At 40.6% G+C, this 15,894-nt stretch overlaps 1 protein-coding gene across 1 annotated transcript in view; it reads left to right on the top strand.

The window, feature by feature from the left end:
* LOC113431176 (sodium- and chloride-dependent GABA transporter 2-like) overlaps window positions 1-15,894 on the top strand; it is an 82,048-nt gene that overhangs the window by 41,466 nt on the left and 24,688 nt on the right. Inside the window, exons 7-10 of the mRNA XM_026693528.2 lie at window positions 1,893-2,027; window positions 8,856-8,959; window positions 11,938-12,062; window positions 14,013-14,125. Of these exons, the coding sequence (XP_026549313.1) occupies window positions 1,893-2,027; window positions 8,856-8,959; window positions 11,938-12,062; window positions 14,013-14,125 (477 nt within the window). The remainder of the gene's footprint in view (window positions 1-1,892; window positions 2,028-8,855; window positions 8,960-11,937; window positions 12,063-14,012; window positions 14,126-15,894) is intronic.

Here is a 15,894-nt window from a genome sequence, read left to right as displayed (position 1 = left end):
ACTGTCTTCCTCCAAAAGGAGGCATGTGAATGTTGGAAGAAATATCCACCTGGTTTAATTCCAAGCTGAGAGAAAGGCACTGGGAGACAAAATGGAGGCTGGAGGCTGATTGGAAAGATGGTTTAATGATGAAGCAGAACCACCAAGCCCATTGGTTCTGCCTGGGAAGCTGACCACATAGAGTTGAGAGTGAGGGGGGTTTATAAGTTCTCTTGGGCTTTGCACTTGAACTTCTTGTTCCTGTGCAAGAACATGTATTCTATTGGCTGTTGTCAGACTCCCATGGGACCATGTCCTAGGAGTTTGTCTGAGCTAAGTTTGGTTGAAGTTTCTGAGGGTGATGCAATAAAGGGGCATTGGGCAATTCCTATTGTGGCTGAGAGATCTTGGGTGAGGGCATTTGCTTATTAATAGAGCTATCTTTATCTCTTAAGTGCTGACATCTGCTGTGGGCTATTAAGGAAGATGGGGGCTGCTTTCCAAGAGCAGGTTTCTCCATTTCTCATCCAGGGAAATATAACATTCTGCCTTTTTAATATTTCTCAAAACATTTCATTCTTCCAGGAGAGGGGTGGATATTAACTTTCTACATGAGGGTAAGATGGATATCCCTCCGCAATATCAAATCAGATCAGATCAAATCAAATCAATCTTTAGTAAGATCATAGACCACCAGTATCATTGCTCTGTATAACACATTCCCTTAAAGTTGTTCCTAGTTATTTTCACCAATAAAAAGGTATGATTAAAATAAAATTGCTGCTTGAAATTAAGAGAACGCTTAAGATGCTAAGGAGAAAAACTTAAGATGCTAAGGAGAATGTGGCAGATGTTGATAAGAGAGGAACAACCTTTCAAAGGGAGGAATTGCATTTTACTAGAAGCTACTCAATATGCCAGCAGGAAACTCTGCAAAAGATTGCATGCCAATTTTGAGGCAGAAACTGGGTACATGTCAGAGTGATGAGCTATTTGTCTGCAGGTATTTCCTTCAAATGGACCCAAAGCTTTTGATTCTGTTCTTTTGGGATTAATGGGAAGGGGGGAGAGAAATGCAGGTAGAATTTAAAAAGTGCTTTAAATGGAATTTCTCTCTTTACCCCCTGACTGTTCCTAGTGCCTGTTAAAAATTACTAGGGCCCACCTTGAGAAGAGATTTTGTGTCTTCTGTTTCTCTTTTGGGTGAAAGGAATGGAGAAATGGAATAAAATATTAGTGAAATTAGAAATATACACAGTAAGATTTAGTATGGGCATTGATTGCATTGCTTTCCATTGATTATAATTGCTGTTGCAGTCCTGCTGTGCTAGATATTGGAGCATGGCAAAGAAAGACGCTGCAGAATGGTGATATTGCATCCAGTCAGCTATGAAGCACAGGATATGCAAGAACACATCAAGATATGGGCTCTCCAGAACATACTGGAGCCTCTTACACTACCTGGTCATTTTTTCAGCTGTGATTTCATTTATATCTACTACATATTACCTTACCCAATAAGACATAATTATTAAGAAATGGGATATACGCCATTCACTGCTCAGATTTAAGACCTGGATAACACATTTCCAATTTCAAGAATGACACATGTATCCCTAAAGCAAATCTCTTCTTTTCACCCTTCCGTATCCCTCAGCTAAAGTTGCAAGAGTAAGCTTGTATTGCATAGTCTTCCACAACCCGATGCCCTCCCAATAGGAGGGGAGGACAATTCCAAGAATATCTAGCCAACATTGCTCTTAACATTTTTAAGAGTGGCTGCCCCAAAATATCTGGAGGACATTGGGCTAAGGAAAATCATCCTAGGCTTGCTGAAAGCAGCATTGGTCTGTGACAACCTGGTTGTTCTGCATAGCAATTGCTTACATGAAGTGTCTTTTGGTCTTTACCAGGTAGTATACTTCACTGCCACTTTCCCATACCTCATGCTGATTGTTCTGCTGATCAGGGGGGTTTCCTTGCCTGGAGCATCTAAAGGGATACTCTTCTACCTTTACCCAGACCTCACTCGACTCAGTGATCCTCAGGTAAGTTTAAAAAAAGGAGTGTCTCTTTCTGCTAATGGCACTCTTTTGTAAAACTCTCTTTCTCTCTTTTACCCAACCCAATATAACCCAACCCAACCCAACCTAACTCAACCCAACCCAACCCAACCCAACCTAACTCAACCCAACCCAACCCAACTTAACCTAACTCAACCCAACCCAACCCAACCTAACTCAACCCAACCCAACCCACCCATTTCATTAATTCCAACTTTCATTGCATTTATAGCCAATGGTTCTTTGAAGCAGAATGCATCTCATTCTATTTCTCCTACACCTCTATACTAGACTGGATTAAGAGAATATAACTTGCCCAAAGCTATTCAGGGAGCTCCACAGACAAAGGATAACTTTAATCATAGTTCAGAATCTTAACCATTATACCATAATGGGCTCTTGGTATAAATTAATCTTTTTTAATATTTTATTTTAACTTCTGCGTTTTAGTGTTTTCCTTCCATCCAGACTTGTTTCAAAACAAGATGTGCAGCAAATAAATTTAATAAATACATAATTAAATAATAAATATATCTCCTGTAGGGAGCAGTCAGAGAAGATCTTTACATTGACTGATGGGGAGAGCAAGCTTAGTCTAGTGGTTGCAGGATCAGGCTAGAAACTAGGAGACCATGAGTTCAAGTTCTGCCTTAGCCATGAAAGCCAGCTGGGTGATTTTGGGCCAGTCACTTTCTTTCAGCCCAACCCACCTCACAGGTTTTTGGTTGTGGGGACAATAGGAGGAGGAAGATGTGTTGGATATTCTCTGCCTTGAATTATTTTGGTTTTTAGCAGGTAGTATATTGAGTTATTTGTAAAATAATAAAAGTTGGAGAGATATAGTTAGCTAGCTAGCTAGATGATAGCTAGATAGCTTGCGAGATAGATAGTTAGAGAGAGGGAGAGAGAGAGAGAGGGGCAGACAGACAGACAATGTAGATGGTAGACAGACAGACAGAGAGATGATAGCTAGCTAACTAGATGATAGATTATAGATAGATAGACAGACAGACAGAGATAGATATTAGATAGATAAATAGATAGAGATAGATAGAGATAGATAGAGATAGATAGATAGATAGATAGATAGATAGATAGATAGATAGATAGATAGATAGATAGATAGATAGATAGATAGATAGATAGATAGATAGATGATAGAGCGTAGGGAACTCAGGAAGGGATCCTTAGAAGCATGCAAACATTCCTATTTTTCATTTGGGAGATATCTCTATGACTGATTCTTACTTCCTGGTTATATCTTTATGCTCATAATTATAAAGTGGGAGAAAAATGCCGAGTCCTGCAGTATCTGTAACCTTGCTGCAGCCTGGAACTCTACTCCGTGGAAAGTCAGTTAGAGTTACTACCAAACCTTGCTGTTTCCCTCTCTTGTCAATCTCCAGTCTGTTCCCTGATTTTCCACCTTTAACCTTTTGTTTTGCAGCATATTGGTATCACAATAATTCTGCTGACTTCCCCGCTTTGCTTTCTGCTTACAGTTTCTTTGCTGAGTCTGTATATTATAATCCCAAAGGGATCTTTCCTCTCTTTCTTTTTTTTGGCCTTCGCTTTGCTATTCTGCTGTGAATGGACACCATGTTTAGAGCCTCCTGCTTAGCTTCAAAATTCATTTTCCAAATAAAACCTTATTTCTTAGACAGTGATGATCTAACTAAGATGAAGAGGACTCTTAGAACATGTTTAATGTTACTTTCCTATGGGTCAACTCTCCTTCTTTGGGCGGAATGAAGCCATTGCCTCGTCTTGCTTTGAGGGTACTAACAGGAACACAAATTACTATACATAATCTATTTATATTTCCCAAGGAAATGGTATTTTCCCATAGGATTTTTCCCACAGGTGCTAAAATAACTTGGCCAGCTTTGGCCAGTAAGCATTTTAGTAGAGTGAGGGAACCATTTTGCCCTATTTTAGGCAGAAAAACATTATGAACCCCCACCAAGCCCTAAACTCAGCCTCTCTGACCATATCTAGTCTGGAAGGGCATTTCACTTCCTAGACAGAATTGAGTTCTGAAATTGTTCCCCCCCCCCCCAGAAATATCTCAGTGAGTTTTTCCCTATTCAGTGACCTCTGGAAGTATTTCCCATAATTCCAGCCATAGCTATTAGAAAAGGCAATTTTTTATTTATTATAATATGGATATATATACTGTATATTTGGGGGTAATTAGAACCATCCATGGCCTTTACATGCTACGTCAGTAAATACAATCTTATTCCAAAATATAGACTGGATTCAATTTACAGGATTCAAAAAAACTTCCTAAATGCCATGAGGATAAAATGTAAGAGTGGGGGAGGGAATATTGGTTAAATAAAATACAACTGTACGATCCATAATCCCTATTTTCTGATTCACCAGTTGGATCCTTTCAGCCAATCTACACCTCAATTTGTAGAATTCAGGAGCGCTGAGTTCAAAGGTTACCCTTATGATTTTTGTTTCTCCCTGCCACTCCTCGTATGAAGAAAACATTTGCATGTAATGACCAAAAATACTGACGAAAAGACATTTTCACAATGCTTAGAATATACCGTGAGAGGCCACCACACACGATAAAGCAAGTGTTTCAAAGGAACAGAGATCAGCTTGTCTTCCTAAAAGTTCTTTGCCCAACTGTGTTTTTAATCTCCTCAGGACAAGTTGCTCCATGTCAAAATCCAGGTTCCTGCTGAGCTGCTGTACCAGCCTTTTGTGCTGAGACGGTGTCTCCAAAGGAGATTAAAGGGATGTGTGCCTGGGAAAAAAAAATAGGTCAGCAAAACCCTTCATAACCTTTTAAACTCCTCTCAAGCTAGCCTAAAATCTAGCAAGCACTTGGAAAAACCACATAGTTATCCCACTGTGTAGCTTTACCTGACCTCTAATCTCAAGGTTTGATGTCAGTTTAAAAAGTACATTTTAGTTTACCTTTGGACTAGCACGCTTAGATTTGCAAAACGAGGCTGCCATTTCTTTGCTTGTGTTGATGGGAGATTCACACACACACACACACACCACGACCTTAACATTTGGGTGATTTTTTCCCCCTCCTGTAAAGATTTGCCTTTCAAATGAAGAAGAAAATGATTGCTGCTGCAGGAGGTCAAAGAGGAGAAGAGACAAAGGGGAGGTGAATCACACTCATTATAACACATGTACAGATTTTTGCAATGAAAAAATAAAATAGGTGAAGTTCTTCAACTTCTCCAATAATATTTATTATCAGGAGTGCATCTTATCACTTCCCATATTCTGAAGTGCTTTTTCAAAAGGCAACCAAACTGTTTTTTTTTTCCTTGAAGAAGAAGACAATATTTTGTTTTTCATCCAAGAAGCATCATCAATTATGACTGGATGGTGGAGGGGATGGAAGGATAGGTTATGATCGGGTGGGTAGATTGTATTTCTTTGTTGTATTTGCAACCAAGATGATTAGGGGATTGGAAGCTAAAACATATAAAGAACTGTTACAGGAACTGTCCATGGCCAATCTAGAGAAGAGAAGGACCAGGGGAGACATGATAGCAGTGTTTCAATATTTGAGGGGCTGCCACAGAGAGGAAGGGTTCAACCTGTTTTCCAAATCAGCTGAAGGCCCGACAAGGAATAATGGATGGAAACTGATCAAGGAGAGATTCAACCTTGAAATAAGGATAAATTTTCTGACAGTGAGAACAATCAACCAATGGAACATCTTGCCTTCAGGAGCTATGGGAATTTCATCACTGGAAGCTCTCAAGAAGAGACTGGACTGCCATTTGTCAGAAATAATATAGGGTCTCCTGCTTGAGCAGGGGGTTGGACTAGATGACCTACAAGGTCCCCTACAACTCTGTTATTTTATGCTATGCAGTTGATGGGATCAGAGTGCCACCGACAGCAGATGGCATTCAGTTAGTACTCAGAGTGTTAATGACCAGATGACTGCAAAGAAATACAATCCTTCCATCTCTCCCCCCACACCCTGACAGAACCTATCCTTCCATCCCCCCCTCATCCAGTCAGAACTGATGAAGCTTCCTGGATAAGAAATGAAATATCTTCTTCTTCTTCAAAGAATAAGCATTTTTGAGACAACTATGATTTGGATGACTGAGAATCCCCATAGACATGTTTCCATTTTTCCATGTCCTACTTCTCCGAAAAGAATCCTGTGAATTATAGTTTTGCTAAAAATTTACAGCCCTTTTTGCTTAATAAATTTGCTTATTAAAATACCTGTTGAAGGTCAGCACAGGCTAGTTATCCCTTCCCTCCTCAAGCTTTTGTACACATGCTTTTATAAAGAACCCTTTCATCTGGTCTCCTCTGCTCTCTTCTACCTTTTGGAACATCCTCTGGGCATCGAGATTTTCAGCTGCGATGGCCTCCAGCAGGGGTGGGATTCAAAATTTTTGACAACTGGTTCTGTGGGCATGGCCTAATTGGTGGGCATGGCTTGGTGGGCATGTGACTAGTGGGCGTGGCTTGGTGGTCATGTTATTGGCTGGGCATGGCCAACTCAATATCACTCACATTGAGGCACACATCTCCTCACCTGGCCTCTCATGACTTTGGGGATGCTGCAACAGTCGTAAGTGTGAAAAATGGTCATAAGTCACTTTTTTCAGTGCCATTGTAACTTTGAATGGTCACTCCACACAAGCAAAGTACCAGCAAAGGAGGGGAAAAAAACTCCAGAGACGTTCCTGAGACAGGAAATCTAGTCCTGCCAAGAATGTAATAAGGGTTAACGGAGAGGCAGTTTCTGTAAGCAACACCAGAATGTTTCCTTCTTGCCTTCTTTACAGGATTAGGCCAGTAATTTCTTCTAACAACCGGTTCTCCAAACTGCTTCGAATGTTAACAACTGGTTCTAGTGAATAGGTGCGAACTGGTAGAATCCCACCCCTGGTCTCCAGCAACCCTCTGCCACTGAAAACAGAGTGCAGGAGGCTGCCCATGGCCCTCCTGAGCTCCATTTTTTCTGACAGAGGCATCGCGGGCTGGTCCTTCACGATTTTCAGGGCAGCCCCACGGGCCAGATCTAAGCAACCCGCGGCCATATCCAGCCCCCGGACCTTGAATTTGACACCCCTGGTCTAGAACTTCTTTGAACGTTTGAACATTTTCCAGCTCTCTGTGAATGTGTTGAGTTTTGTTTGACACTCAAGGATATTAGATTTCTGATGTGTAATTTTCAGTGTTTTGAGTATTGATTGGTTCATACTGAAACTATTTAGTATTTGATAGTACTGAGGGCTGCTGATACATAAAGATATGATCAGAATAGCTTCCAGTTATAGGTGGGAGTCATGGATTGTGGAGAAAGATAAGTTGCAGTAGGTGATATATCTCAGTGAAGAATCTCTGGAAGATGCAAGAATCAATAGTTCCTTAGAAAGTATAGTTTAACTTGAGTATGTGATTTTAGACCTTATAACCTGCTGATTACAAGGGCAATGGGATTTAGATAAAGAATTAGAAATTCTCTCTTATCTCCTGAACTTTGCTTATGATATTGGTAATCTTATGATTTTCCTCCTAATCTTTGTTTCTTAGCCATGCATACACAGGAATCTCCTCTTAATTATCTTCTGGTAGCATTGCTTTGATTACAAGGCAGCTTATGGTGCTGTTTTATTTAAAAAATATTAAATTATAGAATTTATTGATATTTTTAATAATATTAATTAATGTCACTTAGAATTCTGGTTTGGAAAAGTAACATAAATTTGATATACATAAAATTAAATTATTGGATGCATTTGGTGTGCAAAATTGTTACTATATTAACAACACGGTATATTGGAAAGGGTTTGATCATTCTTTTTTTAATGTAATAACTATAAGATTAATAGATGTCTAGCAAAGAGTCTTCATTAATCTGATATTGGATGATCTCTTCCCACTGATGATGTTACCTAGTTTGGGTAATGAAGAATCTGCAAGAAAACAACCAAGCTCAGAGGGCACTAAGGACCCTCCATTTCAACCCTTGAGCTACAATGGTTTTCCTTTATTAATGATCTTTTCATCCACCTTCCTTCTTCAGTGGCCTTCTCCAGACCCACACACAATTATTTCAGGAGTCTTTACTCCTTGAAACAGGCAAATCTGCAGCACTGAACATTAACTGGAATCTGTTTTGATCTTCTTCTTCTTCTTCTTCTTCTTCTTCTTCTTCTTCTTCTTCTTCTTCTTCTTCTTCTTCTTCTTCTTCTTCTTCTTCTTCTTCTTCTTCTTCTTCTTCTTCTTCTTCTTTCTTCTTCTTCTTCTCCTTCTCCTTCTCCTTCTCTTCTTCCTCCTCCTCCCTCCCTCCCCCTCTCTCCTCTCTTCTCTCCTTCCTCCCCCCTCCTCCTCTCCTCCTCCTCCTCCTCCTCCTCCTCTTCCTCCTTCCTCCTCCTCTTCTTCTCTTCTTCTTCTCTCTTCTCCTTCTTCTCTTCCTCCTCTTCTTCTTCTTCTTCTTCTTCTTCTTCTTCTTCTCCCTCCTCTCCTCCTCCTCTCCTCCCTCCCTCCTCCCTCCTCCCTCCTCCTCCTCCCCCCTCCTCCCCCCTCCTCCTCCTCCTCCTCCTCCCTCCTCCTCCTCCTCCTCCTCCTCCTCCTCCTCCCTCCTCCCCTCCTCCCCCACCTTTCCTGTGAGAAATGTTTGTTTTACCCTCTCTTCCAGTCAGCGTTATCAACAAAAAAAGAAGAACCCTTCTTATCCAGGAGCATCCATGACAGAATGGCAGACAGCATTGAGTCCAAACATACACTATAGTACCTTTAAAAACTGATGGACCCTTATGGATTCTTTTCTTTTGTTGTTTTCCTTGCTTATAGGTATGGATGGATGCAGGCACTCAGATCTTCTTCTCATATGCCATTTGCCTGGGATGCCTAACAGCTTTGGGCAGCTACAATAAGTATCATAACAACTGTTACAGGTAACTGAATGTGCCTCTAGCATTTATAGTCCTTGTCCTCTTTGCTTGCTCCCTGTTTCTTAAATTTTCTACAACTCCTCTCCATAGCAGAAGCAGGATTGAAGAATTCCTACTTGCTTTCAAAATGCCATGATCTGTCCAATTCCCATCTCTTCGAACTGAGTTTTATTATTTCCCATTTCCCCCTGAAACTGCAAAATATAATACATGCTACTAGAAACATGGATTTGTCATAAATATATCTGTAACCTTTAGGATATATCACAAAACTCATATCCAACATTGCTCATTTGAGTATGCAATTATTATCTTTATTTATTTCATTTAATTGGTTAGGGAAGCCCCAATCCAGCAAATGATTTTGCATATTTACTTTTAAGAGGGTCCAGGTAATGTCAACATCCATTAAAGGATTTCTCTTTTTCAGAACTGGCTTGTCATAATCGTTAAATTTAATAGAGAATTGTATCTGGCCAATAAGGATTTTCAAAGTGTGACTGAATTTCTACAGGTGATTTAATAATTAGTTAAATTAGGTCATTTAATAATTAGTTAAAATTTAATAATTAGTTAAATTAGGGATGTAAACTAGTTACATCCACCTGAACTACTCAAGCAGGAAGGCAAGAAAAGCTGCAGGTCCTGTCTCCTAAGGAAATCTCCTAAGGAAGTACATCCTCCAGAACAGAGGTGGTATTCAACAGGTTCTGACCAGTTCTGGAGAACCGGTAGTGGAAATTTTGAGTAGTTCGGAGAACCGGCAAACGCCACCTCTGACTGGAGATTTTACAGTATCCTTCCCCTGCCACGCCCACCAAGCCACACCCACAGAACTGGTAGTAAAAAAAATTGAATCCCACCACTGGCCCAGAAGAACCTTCTCCATGGTGGCTCCCTCCCTTTGGAACATCATCCCTGCAGGAATTAGACTACTCCCCACTTTGAAACTATTTTATATGGTCCTGAAGACCTTTGTCCCAAAGGTGCTTTTCCAAAAAGCAACTGTTGAAAAGGGAAGGGACACAGGGCAGAAAACATCCTGCACAGCTCCACAACACGGTCATTTTAGCAGTTCCAAGAAGGCTCCACACCCATTTGTATTACTCAGGTGACCCCGAGGACACAGATAAACCCCCAAGTGACTGCAAATGGACAGCTGTCTGCAAGGAGTATAAATCCTTCCATCCCACACCATCCGGTCAGAACTGAAGAAGCTTCTTGGATGAGAAAAGCGAAACGTCTTCAAAGAAAAAAAGCAGAAAGTCCAGTTGCCTCTTGAAAAAAGCACCTTTGGGAGAACCATAACCATAATCCTGAAGACTTGGTTGTGTCAAGGAGCCTGAAGAACCCAGAGTGGAAGGAAACCCATCAAGTGGCTTGCTTGATTGTGTTTTTACCGTTTTTCATTCTTTTATGTTTGTATTTTTAATTGTAACAATAAAAAGAGTCACTGTCAGTGGGCGGCCAAATAAATCTTCTAAGTAAATAACATTAAATAAATAAATAAATAAACCTGCCTCCTTGCAGCTGACTCTTTCATTGTTTTCTGTTTTCTGCAGCAACAATATTATCAATGCTTTAAGTACAAGCTGGGCACGGAATGATAACATAATGTAATTATTTAAAAATAAAACATTTCTTATACAATTATGGACTGTACCCTTTTATTAAATTTCAATTATTTGCAGTCCTAGGCAATCGTGGGCAATTAAAACTCTGCACCGCAGTGTGCAAATCTGAATAATTAAGATTTAAGATCTTATTCGTCACTAATTCTTTAGTCATGCATTAATTGAAAACAATTAAAAAAAAAAGAAGTGTAAAGGAAGATACAAATTGCCAGCAGTGTCCACAGGGGAGGCATCCCCATGCAAACCTAGCCCGTTTTGAACATGCATCATAGCACTGCTTGCCCTCACGAAGGAGGTGAAGGTTTCATTTGTGACATTGTGAGGCTGCTTTTATTAGTTTTATGGAAGCAGCAAAATCCTGCAGATACCTAATATATGTATTTGCAAAAGGCTTTTCTGAATGACATGAATTCTACTCAATAGGATAAATAATATTGTGCTGTATTAAAGGTCATGTGGAATCATTGCCAGTATAAATGAGAGCTCCAATGTTTATTTTTTAGTTGATTAATAATATTTTAATTAAGGAATTGTCCATAATAAACTTGGTAGCAGGTTTTCAAATAGGTTTATTTTTTCAGCCATAAGTCTCTTGAATGTGTGACAGATCCTTCCTTCCTTCCTTCCTTCCTTCCTTCCTTCCTTCCTTCCTTCCTTCCTTCCTTCCTTCCTTCCTTCCTTCCTTCCTTCCTTCCTCCTCCTTCCCTCCCGCCCTCCCTCCCTCCTCTTCCTCTTCCCTTCTTAGGGAAGACTATCAAGGTGCCTGGAAAATTAATCTTGTATTTTTCCTTAGGATCATTACACTTACATTCAAATTTAAAATCTATGCAACTAGTTTTAACAACTTCAGGACACGGTGTACACATTTTCATGCAAATATTTTATTCTTATCTAGATACTGTCAGGATTCCGGCAGTTACTCCAATTAAATCATGAGCCTTGAGCCACACTCCCAAAACTAAAGAGGATTTATTTGAAGATAACTTTCTACATCTGGCACTAACCTGGGTGTAGCCAACTCTGAGATCACCCTTGATCCTGCTCCCCCCCATCATCCAAGAAAAACATCCATAGCTAAGAGTCATCAATCATGCTCTCCAATTAGATTGTTTTCGAGGCAGAAGCTTCAACCATCTAATCAGTCTCTGAAGAAAATATGAATGGAATGTACTTTCGATTCCACACTGTTTCCTGCTCTTTGAAACTCCCCCCACTTCTTTCTATTGTCAACTATAAAACATGTATACAAAATGTTTTATGAGTTGACAGATACATTGATGTTAAATGTCTTTGCAAATTATTGCTCTTTTCTCACGTCGTCTCTCACTCTTTCTTCTCGCTTTCTAGGGATTGTATCGCTCTGTGTTTTTTGAACAGTGGCACAAGTTTTGTGGCTGGCTTTGCCATTTTTTCCATTCTGGGTTTCATGGCAGAAGAACAGGGAGTGCTTATTTCGGAGGTAGCTGAGTCGGGTGAGTAGCTCATGCATAGGGGGACCTACCTTGGATATAATGAAAAGTACAGGTAGTCCTCAACTTACGACCACAATGGAGCCCAGAGTTCATGTTGCTAAGTCAGAAATTTGCTGAGTGAGTGTTGTCCCATTTTACGACTTTCCTTGCAACATTTAGTGAAGTGGATCCATGCAGTTGTGAAATCGGTAACATGGTTGTTAAATGAATCTGGCTTTCCCATTGATTTTGCTTGTCAGAAGGTCACAAAAGGGGATCACATGACCCCGGGACGCTGCAACCCTCATAAATAGGAACCAGTTGCCAAGCGTCTGAATTTTGATCATGTGACCATGGGGTTGTTGCAATGGTCATAAGTGTGAAAAATGGTCATAAGTCACCCTTTTCAGTGTTTTAACTTCTAAGGATAACTAAATGAACTGTTCTAAGTTGAAAACTACCTGTACAATTTTTAATATTTTTTGATTGCAGAGTTTTTAAAAAGCTGAGATTTTCATATTATACGATGATTATTTTTAGAAATATATTTATACACAAAATATCCACAGTGCTGTTTTTACAAAAGTGTTTGCAATCTTGTGGAATTGTATTTATGTAATTGCATGAATTCACTGATTCCTGCTCTCTCTTGGGGAATTTGTATGTTTACATCAATAATGTATACAAGTGCTAATAATGAAATAAAAATATGAACTGGCCTACAATTAACTCCTCCTTTAATCGCTAATTCTTGAGACACTGCAACGGTCATAAATATGAAACAGCTGTTAAGCATCCAAATGTAAATCATCTGACCACCTGGGATGCTGCAATGGTCATAAATGTAGAAAATGGTCATAAGCTGCTGGTGTAACAACTGGTTCGCTAATCGCGCGCTTTGTGCATTCATGTGTGCTTTGCACATGCACGCATCTGATGTGTGCTGTGCTCGCTTGCAAACTTTTGAAATAAGTTACATTCAGTGTTGCTTCGGGAAAGTAACACAGCTGAGGTGTGGGAATCTGCTCTGCCACCCGAATCAGCTGAGCAGATATAGGTGAGTACAGCACAGAAGCGGGTGAGGGGGCACATGATCGTCGGAGCGAACTGGTTCGGAGCCAGCTGATCATCTCCCGAACTTGTCCGAACCAGGAGAATCCCACCCCTGGTCATAAGTCACTTTTCTCAGTGCTTTTGTGACTCCGAATGGTGTTCTGACCAAGACTTCCTGAGACTCCAATTAAGCACACACTTAGTCCAAGCAACTCTTGTTTTATTTCAACGCTGGGAATTATGTCTATTCCCAGCCCGTAATGAGTCCCAAACAGTCCCTTGAGATAAGCACCCACCTTTCTCTCCTTTGAACTGCTGCCAACAACTAAAGTGCCAAATGAACTGTAAAAAACCAACCGTAGTACAAAGTTCACACAGAGCTTCAAGGATTAATCTGAATAGAGCGAACGACTTTGCTTCCTGCAAAGGTTTCTTCACCTTTGCCTGTTCTTTATACCTTATGGGAGGGGCAATCATCTCCCAGCCTAACTCCCAAATTCCCCCTTTTGTCTCAGCTGCTCTTGCCTTCTAGCAGCTTTTGTCTCAGCTGTTCTTGCCTTCTAGCAGCTTTGTGCACATGCGCACTGGGAACAGGCTCCCCTTGTTCCTCTGCCTTATTGCTGCCAGACTCCGGAGGCTCCAGAGTCAGCACCCCACTCCCCAATTGTCCTGGCCCCATCTCTGCATCGGATGCAGGACCCTTGTCCAGCTCCTCTCCAGACTCCCGGACTGGTCCCCGTTTTTCCCAACTGTCCGATACTGCTGCCATTTGCACAGGCTGCCGGCGAACCACAACAAATGGTCACTAAACAAACTGTTATAAGCCAAGGACTATCTGTAGTTGGATGGGAAGCTAATGATCGTAATGTCTCATGCTGGTTATATGGCTTCAACATATTAGCAATTTTCTCACCACAGGACCTGGTCTGGCTTTCATTGCTTATCCACGAGCCGTCGTCATGCTGCCTTTCTCCCCGTTATGGGCTTGTTTCTTCTTTGTTATGGTGGTTCTCCTGGGACTGGACAGTCAGGTAAAGATGCTACGAATGGGCAGGCTCGGCCTTGTACTTAACCTGTCTTTCTTAATCTGTTGCCCCCAGGTAGTTAGGTGTATTATTCCCATCAATCCCGAGCATGAAATTCATGTTGACTGGCTTGTGGGTAACAGATGTTGTAGGCACATGTAAAAAGGATTAGAAGCTTGAGAATCAGAATAGAGTTGGAAGGGACCTTGGAGGTCTTCTAGTCCAGCTCAAGCAGGAGATCCTGTACCATTTCAGACAATGTAATTTTCATTTTGTCCAAGGTAAGTCCCCATATGCATGAGCTACCACTCACCTGACTCAGCTACCTCTGAAATAAGCACTCCTTGTTCTTCTGTTATGTCCAGTCTTCTTCTTAAAAACCTCCAGTGATGGAGCACCCACAATTTCTGAGGGCAAGTTTTTCCACTGGTTTAATTGTCCTCACTGTTCGGAAATTTCTCCTTAATTCCAGGTTGTTTCTCTCCTTGATTAATTTCCATCCACTGTTTCTTGTCTGATGCTTGGTCCCCCTTGCCTGGGACCCAGACCATTTTCGATCCTTTTCTCCTAAATAATAAATAACTACTACTATGCATTCAGTGGTAAAAATGCTTAGCTTAGTTACATAATATAAGTCCTTAGAAAAGGAATCTAAAATGGTTGAAAAATCTTTATCTTTTGAACCCAATTACACCTGCGTCTTGTCTCTGTTTTTACTGAGTCGTCATCTGCTGGGGAAAATGGAAGACAGTTCCTTGTAGACAGGACAAAAATGTTAACATCAGACTCTAATGTCGGTCTAGTGATAATGCTTATAATTTCAGCAATGGCATTAGTGGTCTTTTGGTGTAGGGTTGTCTTTAGGCCTTCCCTGGAACTAACATTATTCTATTTCAGAAAATAATGATATAGTTTTTAAAATGGTCACCATTCTAATCTGATACCACCATATCACTTAAAAAAAAAAAAAAAGAAATGGAGGAGGCGGGATAATTCAGTATGCCTCTTTAGATCTGATAGCTTCATTATTCTTTTGGTGATATTTTGATCACTTGCCAATTCAGATGAAATTTTTTGGTCCTCTTTGGCTTGGTGGGCATGGCAGGGGAAGGATACTGTAAAATCCCCATTCCCTCCCCACCCCACTAACCTGCTTTCCAGCTCCTTTCTCCTGTGCAGGGGAACAAAAGAAGATCCAGCTGATCAGCTGGGACCCAGGAGGCAGAGAATAGATGGGGGCGGGGCCAGTCAGAGGTGGTATTTGCTGGTTCTCCGAACTACTCAAAATTTCTGCTACCGGTTCTCCAGAACTGGTCAGAACCTGCTGAATTACCACCTCTGTCTTTGATTCTTCAGTGAAGTATCAGTGCAAAGATGGGCGTTCCAGGATTGTATAAGGAGATTATGGCAATGTTGAGTTAACTCAGACCACAAACAGAATATGTGGGATTTAGTAAATATTGTTTTTAAAGCAAGTAAATAGCAAACTAGTTCTCACAAAACCCAAAGATTGAGTGACAAACAAAAGGAACACCTAGTGGAAGACTTGCATAGTGATTGGCCATGTTGACTCCATACAATTTTTCCTACAGTAAAATAAATATTTTTTTGCTGTTTTTCTTTAAAATGTTCTAAACCGGTAGACATGCCCCCTGATAATACTGCCCTGATTAACTTTAAAAGTTATTTGAGATTTATTATTTTAAAAGAGATGGGTAGAACTAAGGTAATTTCTGAATTAATCTGAATCCAGGTAGAAGTTAACTGGTCTGTCT

This window comes from Notechis scutatus, chromosome 6 (assembly GCF_049901735.1).
Source record: "Notechis scutatus isolate UNSWTSFEM ecotype Mainland chromosome 6, rNotScu1.2, whole genome shotgun sequence".
Lineage (NCBI taxonomy): Eukaryota > Metazoa > Chordata > Lepidosauria > Squamata > Elapidae > Notechis > Notechis scutatus.
Note: the sequence above shows the minus strand (reverse complement) of the source record. Positions and strands in the feature narration are given on the sequence as shown.